Source organism: Archocentrus centrarchus, chromosome 4 (assembly GCF_007364275.1).
Source record: "Archocentrus centrarchus isolate MPI-CPG fArcCen1 chromosome 4, fArcCen1, whole genome shotgun sequence".
NCBI lineage: Eukaryota > Metazoa > Chordata > Actinopteri > Cichliformes > Cichlidae > Archocentrus > Archocentrus centrarchus.
The window spans coordinates 23,176,437-23,191,006 of NC_044349.1; the positions used below are offsets into that span (position 1 = coordinate 23,176,437).

Genomic DNA, 14,570 nt, shown 5'->3' on the forward strand with positions numbered 1-14,570 from the left:
CATTTAACATGCAAACACAGGTCTGTAGAGTATCAGATGTAGCTTGTTTTTTGTTTTATTTTTTGCAGTTTCTCCAAGCATTGCACGGTCAGCTCTTGGGGTGAACTTGATGGCATGTCCACTCCTGGGAAGATTATAGCATTGTGTTAGCATAGACCACAATGCTCCAGACCAACAAATTGCTGGTGATCAATTAATCAAGTGCCGCAGCACCTGGCGGCTACTTACCCTATTATCACCTATGGAAGCAGTAAGGGTATACTTAGTTTTTCACAGAGCTGCATAGAGTCCTGTGAAACTTTCTTTTTCACATGACTGGAACATCAATATAACAGAAAGTAAAGAGTCTGGACAAATTAATGAATTATATTTTTACACATTTCAATATAAGAGAATACTGCAAAACTTTAGTTAAATACAATTGTTTTTTAAATTCAATGTACAATGGCTTGATTTACTTTTGTACAGCGCCTACACCATTGGTAGACTATTTGTAATCACCAAATTATCTGCATCACCAAGGAGCAGTGTCTCATACAGCACCTTGTTATTGTGAATTCAGAGGATTAGGTGGCCAGCAGTCTGTGTGTTTTGATTAGACGAGTCCCTGAGGTCTCAAATGCATCTCAAAACACAGCCTTGGGGAGCGCACGGCAAGCAAAGCAAGGCAAATGTCTGTGGAACAAAACCTTTTTTAATTAACTCCAACCTCCTATCCGGTGAGGCACCAGGCAGCTGTCTGCCTGTGTTGAGCCAAATACAATATGAAGGAAATAATCTGCTCTTTTTGCACCTTTTTGCTTTGCCAATAGCAATTACTCATTATATTGTCCCCAGTTTGAAGAGTACACAGGTGTCATCTAAAAAATGAAAAGTCAAGACAGTGCACTTACCTTTCCAGCTAAGAGAGTTGTTTTTGCTCCTGCAGGCATATAATGGAGTATATATAATCCATGTGCAACTGTAATGCCATCTCACAAGTAAATCAGGGCTGAATATCTTTATGTATATTCATTGTTTTACTTGAAAATGATATATTTTATTTTCTTTCAAGCAGAACTGCCATCTTAGCACAAAACAGGTATTTCTGGACCAGCTGTTGGACCATAAAATGACTCTTAGACTGAATTTGAATGCATTTTTTTTGAGTTTATATCTTATTGTTATTATTACCTTATTATTGCAAAGTGATATGACAAAGAAACAGCACTGACTGAAATATCCAATAGTAGCCTTATAAACAATAAGAAAAACCAAGGCATCAATTTAGCTGCAATACCAAAATAAATCTGTAATGCACCTGAAGATAAGAATGGTGCAGGTTTTTTGTGTGGCAGTTCAAATGCTATTGTACTCGCTCTTCCAGACAAACACTGAACACTATACTTATCACACAAAAGAAAAGAGTGCATTTGTAGGCAGATACGAGCTCTGGCATTCTGAAACCCAGGAAATACAAAGTGTCCATTCTCTTTGTAAATGTTCTCCCCTCACAGAAAGATCATTGACTCCTCGGCTGGCATCCTCACCAATCACAGATGCAATTTCCTGTTACCCATTGTGCAATACATGTCTTTCAGATTTGTTGTGTTTATCCCACTGATTGAAAAAAAAAAAAAGACTATAGCAATGACCTGCTGCACTCTATACTTCTGTCGCTCATCTGGGCAGTGATGCTTCTGCTGTACATTGGTACCAAATTGCCCTTTACAACTAAACTTATAGAGGGCTTCAATTTGTAGGTGTCTGCAGAATTGATTAAAACTGTAACAATTGTAACCACTGAAAGAAAAAGACAAAGGGTGATTGCATTAAAACCATCTTCTTCTGCCTCTGATTATAAAAGAAAAAACCTCACTATCCAAGCTGCCAGAGGACAGTGGATGTCGATAAAGAAATTACCTTTTGTTTCATAAGGCAAAAAAATAAAAAATAAAAAGAAGATTGCAAACAGCACAAAATGTGACTGCATCTGTTGTGTACCCTCATGATTATGTAATAAGCAAGCTGGTGACATCCATCTCTTTCACTGAATGACAGTGAAAGAGATGGATGCAAATGGAAACTCTGGATAATACAGTTAGCAGGGAGCAGTCTGCCTACTGTATGAATTGCATTATTGTTCTTTTTCAACCCTTGCAGGATTCATGAGCTTTCCCACTGCTGGGAATAAACAAATTATTTGTTTGAATGGATAACTTCTGCATAGCTTTGTCCTTACCATTAAACATATAGATTACATTTTAAAAGCACATCCTGTAGAAAGATAGATTAAACATTCCCTTTTATTATCACAACCTTTCTTCTCTTTCTCACTCTCATTTTTTTTTTACAGATTTACTAATGTACATTTGAACATAGGAAATATTGATACCACTCAGCTATATTAATGTAGAAATACTCACAACAAAAGAAAGCATGTTTCCAACTGTGCTTTAAAAAGGTTCCATTTGACTGTTGTCTATTTAAAATCTAAAGACATCTGGCCGAGATTAAAACAGAAGTTCAAAGATACAAATTCCTAGAAAAACACAACCCCTTAAACATCTGCTTCAGTTGACTATTTTCTGTTGTTGGCAGATGCTTTTTAAAAAAATACTGTATATATATATATATATATATAATGCTGTTATTTCACTGCTCTTTGTATTAGTCACGCCTGAGGGTCTCAGTTGAATCCCCGCGTTGCTTCATTTAAACACTTCTAATCCATAAAAGGCTGAAAAACTCTCGTCCTACACCAATGTCACAAAGACAAATTGTCCTACATTTTCTTTATTGCACTTGGCTATAATGTGATTCTGATTCTCCCAGTGTGCTACTGGCAGTGATTCTATCACATCAACATGCAATCTGTCCCTGGGAAGTCCATCCCTTCTTAATGGCCAGCCTTTGGCAGCCTGAGCTCTCATTACTTTCATCCTCATGCTCCAAGACACTTAAGACACTAAGACACCACTTGTTAGATGTTATTTTAATACAAATTCTCTGTCCAGTTTCTCATTCAGTATTAACATTTCAGATATACTGTCATTAAAAGCAGATTATATTCCATTATAATGCAGGTAACATCCAAGATGGATCCCTGAGGTTGCAGCTTTAGTAGATACGATGACCAGTCACCATTCTGCTCATTGATTTCCCACTTAGTCTCTAACTTCCTGAGCGGACACACAATACCCACAATCAATGTTTTTCTATGTGTGTGCAAGACTGAGAAGAACATAGAGAAGGGGTCTGGTGTATGTAGACAGCCTTCTACATTAATTAAGAATCTGGTTTCTTACACCCCATTTCTCAGAATAGGCAATCATTTTTCTTTACATACTCACAAAGACATTCTTATTTGTGTTGCATAGTTGGCCTCCTCGGGACCATTTGTTTTCAAGACTGGCTGTGTGATTCCAGCGTTGCTTCACTAACTTCAAAAGCACGGGTTTTAACCAGTCTAAAATAGTGGAAACGTCTGAGTGGATGTATGGGACATTTATGTGAACATCTACTAAGTGGGGTTTTTCCCAAATGTGTAAACTCTATGAGATGTTAGCATGAGTCAGACCTGACCCACAAATGTGATGACTGCAAACTAAACCTGGCAGATTTCTTTAAAGATTTATTGTCACTTTTGGTGACTTTAGGAAGTTCTGCAATGTGACCGAAGTCCCAGCTGAGGTCAGTGTTTCTCCACTGGACGGCTCAGTGCGGACAGAGTTGCGACTGCCTAAAAAATACAAGCTGCAAAACTGACTGAATTATTAATCAACACAACAATAATAGCTGCTCTTTTTTTACAGGCGCAGGCAGTGAGTATACTAACTCCTCTGTTTTCGTTCGCGAGTTGCTGAAATCAGTTGATGTCAGATGCCCAAAGTGCACAACATCCTCCGTGTGTGAGCTTTGGATTTAACAAAGGGAACCGGGACAGGGATCAGCAGGAGCCCGGAGTGCGCAGCGTCCCCTTTAAGACCGTTTTGGAATAATTAATGACGTCGCGCTGTAAACACGACTGACGCTCAGCTGCGTGGCCGAAGCATCCTCCGACCAAGAGCCTAAGACCTCTGTGTTTATTTCACGACGGGACTACTGGGAGGCATTAAAACAGCTGGGGTTCACCTCGACTCTCATATGCAGTCTCCAAAACCAAGACGACGGTGCCGCGTCTGTCCTGCTAAGTGCCATGGCTAGAAAAACGGACATCCCCACCTCTTACTATGGTGAGTCGGGTTGTCTTTGTTGTAGGAGATTTTTCCTTTGTACCGTGCAACGTTATGACAGCAGTGTATAACAATATCTTCTTTGGCCCGAAAGATGATTAACCCTTTGTTGTGGCATTCAGGGACGGTAGCTAGCTTACACTATCAGCTGCTAACTATTGTTGGGCTATTTAAAGGTTGGCGTGAAATACGCAGTAACGGTATGACAACGTTTTAAGCGGATATATTAGCTCAAATAAGTAGGACGTCTTTTTCGAGTTTCATTGCTGTATGTGCTTCGAAAATATCCGTGTCTTTAGCGTTGATTAACTGCAGTGATATAATATTTTTGCCTTGCTTTGTTTACAAGGTGTAAAAGTGCCCACAATAGGAGAATAGTCCTACCTCCACTTTCTGCTCCACTTATTATTTCGCCTTTGTTGTTAACGCCGATGTATTTATCCTTTATAACTGCTGTATAACATTATGACAACAGGACATCTTCAAGGTTTTAGGGACAGCTGCGTTTAGCCACGATTATCGACTAATCTGTCCATAATTTTGTCGATTAATTGATCAATTTTTAGGCAGAAAAAATGCCCGTAAATTTTTTTTTTTCTGATTCCCCAGATGATGTCATCAAATTGCTTTGTTTTGTCCTACACCAATCCAAAGCTACAAGATGTTCAGTTTTTATCATAAAAGACCAACTAAGTGGCTAATTTGAGGTAGGGTTATTATAATATTAGATTATTTTATTATAGTACTTAATGCTATTTTAGTTGAAACAGTCTGATGATTATTCCTTTAAAAGCTTTTTTAAAACTGCCAATGTCACCTAATGCATTCATCATTTGGAGTTAACGAGTCCTCTGTTCACATTAATCCTTTTAATCTTGATTAATGTTCCCTGCTGTGATTTACAGGGACTTAAGCAAGGTAGGTCACCAGTGTACACTCCTGAGAAGACTGTTTAGCTTATTTGACGTCACACATAAAACGGTTTTAAAAATTATGGAGGAATAAATAAGCTATAACATTTGCTTTGTTTGTTTGTTTGTTTTTAGTGTTTCCTAATTTCATCCTGCAACACCTCTATACTCTTCAGTAATCTCCTGTGTTATTTTTTGCTTGGCATTGTTCACCTGGTGCCGTTCTCACTGTAGGATTGTCGCCAACAAAAGATTTTAGCTCCACTTATTATTTATTTATTTACTTATTTTTGCATTCAGATATTATGGCTTATAATAAAGGTTAACAGCAGGTTGCATTCTGCTTACCTACTTCAGTAACATTGGCTATTTCTTTCTCTCCCACTTGCATTTTTTGCCCCTGCAGGCATATAATGGAATATATAATCCCTGTGCAGATCATCTGTCCATTAGCCTGCCTGAGTAATCATGTTGTTCATCAAAACAATAAATCCTTTATCAACACCAGATGCTACACAGACAGTAGTGTAATTTTTATGAAACAAAGAGCGACTTCCACTTGTGATTTTTATACAACTTCCCCAGCTAATACTATTTTTTTTCCTATTGAATAATTTATATATTTTTTTTCTCTCAGAGATTTACTCCTTTTCTCAGCTGGTACTATCAGGCTGCTGAAAAGCAAAACTACATTGTCACTGATATCCAGACAAAGTGATCTGCTCCACTGATATGCCAACTCATCGGTCCTTTTATCAGAAAATATGCAAGGAAGAATCCAAAGGTAGACCTAAAATATGTTTTGGTTATTCAGTGAGACCTCAGCAGTGATGCAGAACTTTATTTGATAGGTGATATGTCATGCTTATCAGTTTCTGCACAGCCTTCTCCATCGTTATCAAGTGTAAATACATCATACCTATTAATCCCTCATCAAATAGTTGCAATGCCCACAAAATAATTCAAAAGTAGCACAGGCATTGTCAGGTCTATTCCTGTCAGCCTTTGATGGGGGTAGCTGCTATGTTTTCCTGTTCTGTTTTTCCCCATGTTCTTCCCCGGTTTGTCCCCCAGACCTCATGACTCCAGCACTCTGCCAGTCAAGACTGCAACCTGTCAGCAGTAGTTGATTCTCAGTGCTCTCTGCAGACATGCAGCTCACCACTGGGAATGTCAGAGCCCAATCACTTCCTGTTCACAGTTTTAAGCTGGTACTTTACAGTGCACCATAAACCTGACATGTGTAAAATGCTGTAAGTAACTGGCTAACTTAAGTAAAGCATGTGTTTCAATATTGTATACATTATTAATACACAGTATACAGTTAGTGTGTACTATACTTGAATGTCTCTCTTATTGCATTAATGAATTGGACGTTAGCAATTCATTAAGGGATGTAATTTAGCCGTAAGAGTATCCAGCACTTCACACCATAGTGTTGTCAAGTTATATTGGAAAATGTTTCACACACAGCATCTGTTTAAATTAATTAAGTGAATTAAGGCACATGCACTGTTAAAAAAAAAAAAAAATCTCATCAAATCACAAACATATTCCAGGAGCTGGGCACCACAAAAATTAAATTCTGTAAAATATATAAATATATAATATTTTTATTTATTTATTTTTTTTGGTGTCTCATCCAGTACTATTCAGGCCCAACCCTACTTAGCTTCCAAGTTCAGAGGACATCAAGCGTGATCAGGCATGCTCAGGGTGTAAACTGTTTAGACAATTTGCTAATACTTTCAGGTGTTATATACTCCATTCATTTTCTTCTGCTTACCTGGGATGGGGTCAAGGGGGTAGCAGCCTAAGTAGACAAGCCCAGACCTCTCTCTTCCCAGCCACTTCCTTCAACTCATCCAGGGGCACACAGAAGCGTTGCCAGGCCAGCCCAGAGATATAATCTCTCCAGCGTGTTTTGGGTCTGGCCCGGGGCATCGTCCCAGAGCACCTCACCCAAGATGCGCCCAGGAGACGTGATCTTGTTCTTTTGGTCACTACCCAAAGCTCGTGACTATAGATGAGTTTAGAGATGTAGATTGACCGGTAAATTGACAGCTTCACTTTCACAGCTCTCTCTTCACCATCCGCATCACTGCAGCCACAGCCCGTCCGTTTAACCGTCTGTTAATCTCCCACTCCCATCTCCCTCATCTTCTGTCAGGGAGATGTTATATAATAATAATAATAATAATAAATTTGGCCCAAGTGGAGGAGTTTAACTCTTGACACTTGACAAAGGGGAGATTGGAGCAGGAGATTGACAGCCAGAATATTTCTGTGATTTCATGAAACAGAAAATTTCCTTTTAAAAAAAAAAATTAAAAAATTTCTGGCACCCCAGCTGCAGCAATATTTCTGTGAACTGTGTGTTCCCCCAGATGAGCTGGAGCAGGTAGCTGGGGAGAGAGTGGCCTGCTGCTGCCCCCACACCCGGCCCTGAATAAGTGGAAGAAAATAATAAAGTTTTTTCCACATTTTTTTCTGGTGAAAATGTCCATGATTACACAACATATCTGCTATTTAAAGAACAAATCTATGTGAAATTACAGAAATTTTTGTGTCATTATTCACTCATCAGTTCAGATATATATTTACATTAATAAACTAGAATTTAAATTATGTTACTATTGTGAGTGTATTTTACAGTCCTTTTGTGTGGAAAAATAATGGATTTCCTATGAAAACATGAAAAAAAAATCATGTTTATACAAAGGTCTTTATTTATTTATTCATTTTACATTAGACATGTTAATTCATGGTCTAATTTTATTCATATTTCACATGTTTCAGAATAATAGGAAAATTACGTAAAATTCATGGAATAAATTATTTTAAATTACAGGGGTTTTTTTTACAGTGTAGAGAGGAGCCCTACAAGACCAAAAAGAATGATAATGCTCAAGTGAGACTTTCATGATGATTTTCTACTTACTGTAAGTTTAATAAGTATTGTTAAATTGTTACCTACCCTGATATAAAGTTGAATCCTTCTGTTAATTAGTGAAACTGAAAGAAAAGGAGCCAAATGTGAAAAGTGGCAGCTTGTAAATTCACATTCAGGCCTATTCTGTCCTATATTTGGTCAGCAGTCAGATTCAAGTGTACTCTTGAGGCCAGTATATTATATAACATTTCTAACTATGTAGCAAGCGTTCACTGTACTGCTGAACTGTTCAGTCAGTCAGAAAAGTAGGAGAATAACTCATAATCATTCTGTGACAGGTTTGTAAGTAACAGTGTAGATATGAGTTCCATTCACCATAGAAAGTGTTGAGTTGGGCACATTGTTAATTAACAAATTTCTCGCATGGGCAGCTTCCCTAAACGCTGCATTTTTATACTGAGTCAATGCATACTTTTGACAGAAAGCTCAGGGCAATGGTTTAGAATCAAAACATTCACAGTATCTTCCTGTGAAATTGCAGCTGGAGAAGGTTGTGGCTGAATGGCCCATTTTGCCCCTAAGACTAAGTGCTATTAAAGGCTTTTTAGGTGTCACTATCATCTGCAAATATCTGTTTCAAATAAAGACTAATGCTCACTCTGCAGAGTATTTTGTTAGTATTTATGGCATTTCTTCTCATTATTTTTAACAAGGGCATGTTCTTTTGCTACTGACTTTGTGTGTATTTTCTTAAGAGATAACTGTGTCAATGCCTGAAATTTGAACTATATTATTCACACCAATGATAGGGTGTGTCAGTAAATATTTCTCAGAGATTCACTTTTGCATCATGCTGGATGGATGTTCATTTGAGTTTGTGAAAATGAAACACTTAGTGGAGAGGTTTTCCTGGGGACAGCAAGCAGATTTGAAATCTCCACAAGTCAGTATTTATTTAGGACTAAAAGGTTAAGTGACACTAAAAGTGACTTATGAAACACGACCCAAAGATACACTGAAAAATAAAAGTGAGATGAGAGGCAGCTACTTTCATGCCAGGCATGACTTGTTTTGAGTCTTGGGTGCACAGTGAAACTAGAAACAACTTTTGAAATTATTTATTTGCCCAACAGTATGGCTACCTTGATCCAAACAATCCATCTATCAATTTTCTGTTACTTATCCTAACTTGGGTCGCGGGGGCAGCAGTTGCTCAGACTTCCCTCTCCTTGGCCACCTCCTCCAACTCATATGCTACTTTCCCACCGCTGAGGAGCCAGTGCTGGTGCTGGCTTCAATGAACAAACGAAACGCTTAAGAACGAGCCCGCATTTCTGTGTACTGCTTCTTTACGTATGAGTGTGGGCGGGTCCTCGTCTGGACATGGAAGTGCACAAACATGGGAGAACACGCTCCCCTTTCTTGTGCTGCAAATGCGTTTTATGGTCCAAACCAAACTACTGCAGCATCTGTGTGCAGCACAGAGGTAAACACAGACAACACACAGACAAAACACAGAGCAAGACCACAAGTACGCAGCTTTTATCTGTGATATGAACTGATACAAAGCAGCAAGTTCAGCCTTAGAGCCCAACCTAATTCACAGCCGTGAAAATCGCTTCACTTTTCTCATGTAATACGCATGTAATATGGTAGAAAACTTGATGTTGAGATGGCAGAGTCATGCCCTTCTGCCGCTTTTGTCACGCATTCTTGGTTCGAGACCAGCTAGTTTGCAGGGCCGGAGTTGAACCTGTTTTTCGGCCGAGCACCGAGTGCTTCTGCGGTCGAAAACCTGCCTAATGGTTCAAATATAGGCACCGGCTCCGGAAACCTGTTCGTGGGAAAGAGGCTATAGAGGTGTTCTGAGGCCAGCCCAGAGATATAATTTCTCCATTGTGTCCTGGGTTTGCCTTGGGGCCTTGTCCCTATAGGACATGCCCAAAATGCCTTACCTAGAAGGCGTCCAGGAGGCATTCTAGTCCAAACCACCTCAAATGGCTCATGGAGGAGTAGCGGCACTACTTTAAGCCCCTCCTGAATGACTGAACTCCTCATCTTATTTCTAAGGGAGACTCTAGCCACCCTTCAAAGGAAGCAAATTTTTGCCATTTGTACCTCTGATCTCATTCTTTTGATCACTACCCAAAGCTCGTGGCCATGGGTGAGGGTAGGAATGTAGCCTGACTGTTAAATTAATAGCTTCACACTCAGCTCTCTCTTTACCACAGACGGGTACAGCATCCGCATCACTGCAGATGTGGCACCAATCCATCTGTCAGTCTCGTGCTCCACTCTCCCGTCACTCATAAACAAGACACCAAGATACTTAAACTCTTCCACTTGGGGCAGCAACTTGTCTCTGACCAACTCCACCCTTTTCTGGCTGAGGATCATGGTCATCATGATCAGACTTGGAGGTGCTGATTCTTATCGCAGCCACTTTACATGTTTAGCCGTTTATAGTGGTGGTCCCCGCCTGATGAGGCCAGAAGAAGGACATTATCTGCAAAGATCAGAAATGCGATCCTGAGGCCACCAAAGCAGAAACCCTCTTTCACTAGACTCTGTCGAGAAATTCTGTCCATAAAAGTTATAAACACAATCAGAAACAAAGGGCTGCCCTGGCAGAGTCTGACTCTCACCAGGAACAGGCCTGACTTAGTACCGACAATGTGAACCAAGCTCTTGCTATCATTGTAAGGGGACTGAGTGGCCTGTAGCAGTGAGTCAGTCACCCCATACTTCTGAAGCACCCCCCATAGGCTGGAGGGGTGCTGTCAAATGCCTTCTCCAAGTTCACAAAACACATGTAGTCTAATTGAGCAAACTCCCATGCACCTTCACACAACCTCAAGAGGTCAGTGGGATTGAAGAGCTCCTCAGACTATATCCTCAACTGAGGTTAGCAGCATTCTGTCTCCACTGTACATAATGTGAGCAGGAAACCACTTCCCCTTCCTGTGTTGCCTGATAATTTGCCAGAATTGCCTCTAGGCCAATTGCAAGTCTTCCTCAATGGCCTTACCAAACTCCTCCCACACCTCAGTTTTTGCTTCAACTGCTGCTAGGAGTGAACACCACTTGGCCCATTCATAACTGTTGGTAATTGCCTCCAGAGTCCCGCAAGCCAGCCAAGCTCAATTGGATTCTTTCATCAGCTTGATGACTCCCTTCACCTCAGGTGTGCACCATCTGGTTAAGGAGTTACACCAACAGTCACAACCACCAAAGCAACTCCCTCGTCCATCAGGAAAAACACCAAGTGAAGCATGTATGTAAAAAAATAAATACTATAAATAAAAAATAATAACAGTCACCTTCAAATCAGCAGCAAAGATGTATTGTTGTGTTTGTGGCAGTCCAAATACATGTTGTCAACAGAGAAATTGCAGAGTGACCTCCCGTAGAGATATAATGCAACATCAACACTCATAACATGGTAGAAGGGTGTTTCTCCCATCTTTTCTTTACTTTTTAAAATTTTCAAGTATCGCCCATTACCCCATTATAAATACCAGCTCTTTGGTGTGTTGGGAGAGGATTCACCCAACACACCAAAGAGCTGGTATGTTGGGAGAGGATTCACCTGCTTTGAACTGGTTTGGTTGGCAATGGAAAGCTATCCAAAAATAGTCCAATAAATCCAAATCGATATCTCACACGGATTCACAACTTCTAAACCATCTCCTCAATTAAACATGTTGAGCATATACAGCAAGTTTCCTACATTGTTACAAGGTGTACAAAACAACTTAGACTTTGACTTTACACTCGCTCCTGCCTAGGCATAAGGTTTACAGCTAGTTGAAGGGAGAAGAAGGCTTGCATGTACAACTGGCTGGTCCAACTGTGGTTATTATTAGGTAAGACTTAGATGGCCAAATTATGACTGACTAAGCTTAAGAAGAGGTGTAAGCCGCGTTAGTCCAATTGACCCATGGACTGTAGTTCTGAACTTTTCCAGACATTACTCAACACAGGCGCATGTGAGATTGGAAGTGCAGTCAGATCACGTTAAACTGTCTTTAACCTGTCAGCTTCTTAGTTTAAAGTCAGATTTTATTAGTTTGTGAGAATAGCGTAGTTATTAGTCCAATAACTTTGCAGCTAGGGAGTGGTTGAGAAAAGGGCAGCTTCAGATAATGTCCAGACTTGAATCCCGTGACAGCGTCTAGAATTCATACGTAAAAAGAGCTTTAACAATGAATATGCCAGTTATTTTTATTAGGACATTACACTATTTTTGTTGGTCAAGGGACTGTTGAAAATTGTTGAAAAATGTGCAAACACATTTCCTATCAGTTCAACCATTGAGTCTAAAATTGGATTGAAAAAGACAATTTGAGTCCGCACACCAGGTCTAGCTCCTAAGTAACTTTAATGGAGATCACCACACGTGACGTTTCGGGCGTAATTGCCCTTCTTCAGACAGAGAGCATTACATACACATTTTTATACGTATGTCTTGTTTTGTATATTGGCATGATCATGATTAGATGTGTGTGTGTGTGTGTGTGTGTGTGTGTGTGTGTGTGTGTGTGTGTGTGTGTGTGTGTGTATATATATATATATATATATATATATATATATATATATTCAGCCAATATTTGACGTATTGGACAAATATCAAATTTGCTTTAATCACCTAATAGATTAAAGGACTAATTATTGCAGCTCTATAAGCCATGAGCTTGACATTCAAGACTAAATTTAATGACTTGAATTTTATTTCTGTGAAGCATTTCTTCCCTGTAAGCTTCAGCCATTTGCCAGCCTTTTGTTGCTGCAATGTGTTTTTCATTTGATTTAAAAAAAAAAACAAAAAACTAGTTGTAGAGAACAGTGCATATGATGAAATGTTTAATAGCAGTGTTACAGACTTCCTACTGTGCTACTACTCGTAAGGGCGTAGTTACATCATGCCTCATATAAAGCTTGTTAAACTTTGATGTGTAAAGTTAGATGAGGCGCATAAACAGGAAAAAAAAAATCCCCATCTCAATTAGTCATTTAGTCATTAGAGAAATCGTAAAATCTAATTTTTCTAAGCCATGCAAACAAGCCTGCCTGAAGGGTAGGATTATTTACAGCAAACTTTCCACTGCAGATAAAGGTGTTTACTTTTATGATGCTTATTGTCAGATCTGACCATTCTGTCTTGGTTGACTTATAACACTACCTTCTAAATCATATACCATTGCAGAGGTACTGTAAAGGAAAAAAGTGGATAATTGTTTTTTCTTTTGTTGAATATTAAATATGAGCTCCCTAAATATGTGTTTAAGTGTATAGTGTTTATTTTTTTCCTCACCTTGATTTACTGTGTATTTGGATATCAAGGCATGTCCTCTTATTTTTAAGTCTTTATAAATCCTGACCAAAGCTAGTTGAGCCTGTCACTAATCTACAGTAGCAGTTGTGAGTCTCATTTTACAGAAACTCGGGGCTGCCACTGACATGCCGGAGGCTCCAGCAGAAGTAACCAAGGTCACAAAGCATCAGCCCCAATACTGCTGTTTTTCTGCTTGAAGCAGCAAGCCAAGCTGTCAGCATCTGACACTCATATGCTAACACCCCTCTCGAGAGTTGAATCCCAACCTTGGTCCCACTATTCTCACTACTTGAAAGGATGTCAGTTACTGCTATGTCTTTCCTTTCCTTGGAAAATGTGCACAGTAAATACTCTTCATTTACTAACTTGGAGTTAACTCAGAGGACTACCAAGTCAGATATGCCAAGTGCAGTCCTTGACCATCTGCTAATAATTGAGAGGTTCCCAAGAGACTCCAGTAAGTAAACCTAAACCAGAGACTGGTATGTTTTTGTCTTGTTGCAATGGGAAAACAAGCACTTTAAAGGCTGTACTCTTCTCCAAAGAGAGAAAGTACAAGAAAGGCAAGAAAGATGATTCGCTGTACAGAAGGTCAATAGAAGAAAGGCAGAGAAAAAGTGTGAGATGATAGATGATGCTACATGGAGATAGTGTGCGTATATTTTTGCTCATTTTTCCTTTTTTTTTTTTTTTTTTTAAACCAAGCCATCTGATGTAACTGCTTTGATTTTTTTCAGAAACTAGCTATTTTTCCTTGCTGGGAAATTTCAGGACTTGCCAGTAAATGTCTGCCCTCATGATCCTGTGTGATCCCGTGTGTGCATTTTCTGATTCAACTACGAAATCTTGACAGTAAGCCTGTGCTTCACACATGATCCGGGTATCTCCCTTTATAGCTAATCCATCCAAGTAGCTCTGTTACTAGTATGTCATGCAGGAGGAAGCTGAATATGTCTAGCTTTTAAAATACAAACTACAGGAAAGCACAAAGCCCCAAAGCCGTATTACTGATGTTGCTTTCCTCTATGGATTGGCAGAAGCCAGTGCTTTCATCAAATATGAATGAATATACTATACACAGAATTCAGACTTATAGACTGTGCCTCTCCTGCTGAGCAACATCATTATGCTGAATTTAAAAAAAAATAGTGTTCTCAGTCTTTTTTCGTTTTCTTTTTTTTTAACTATAGTTGGATCTAATACTCTAATCCAACACA

General features: G+C 39.3%; 1 protein-coding gene across 2 annotated transcripts in view; it reads left to right on the forward strand.

Moving 5' to 3' along the window:
- Nucleotides 1-3,983: 3,983 nt before the first annotated feature.
- Nucleotides 3,984-14,570, forward strand: part of slc44a5b (solute carrier family 44 member 5b) — a 43,860-nt gene continuing 33,273 nt past the window's right edge. The window contains exon 1 of one of the 2 annotated variants that reach the window (XM_030726686.1): nt 3,984-4,214. In XM_030726686.1, the coding sequence (XP_030582546.1) occupies nt 4,178-4,214 (37 nt within the window). In that variant the 5' untranslated portion in view covers nt 3,984-4,177. The remainder of the gene's footprint in view (nt 4,215-14,570) is intronic. The other variant, XM_030726684.1, reaches the window with a different exon arrangement.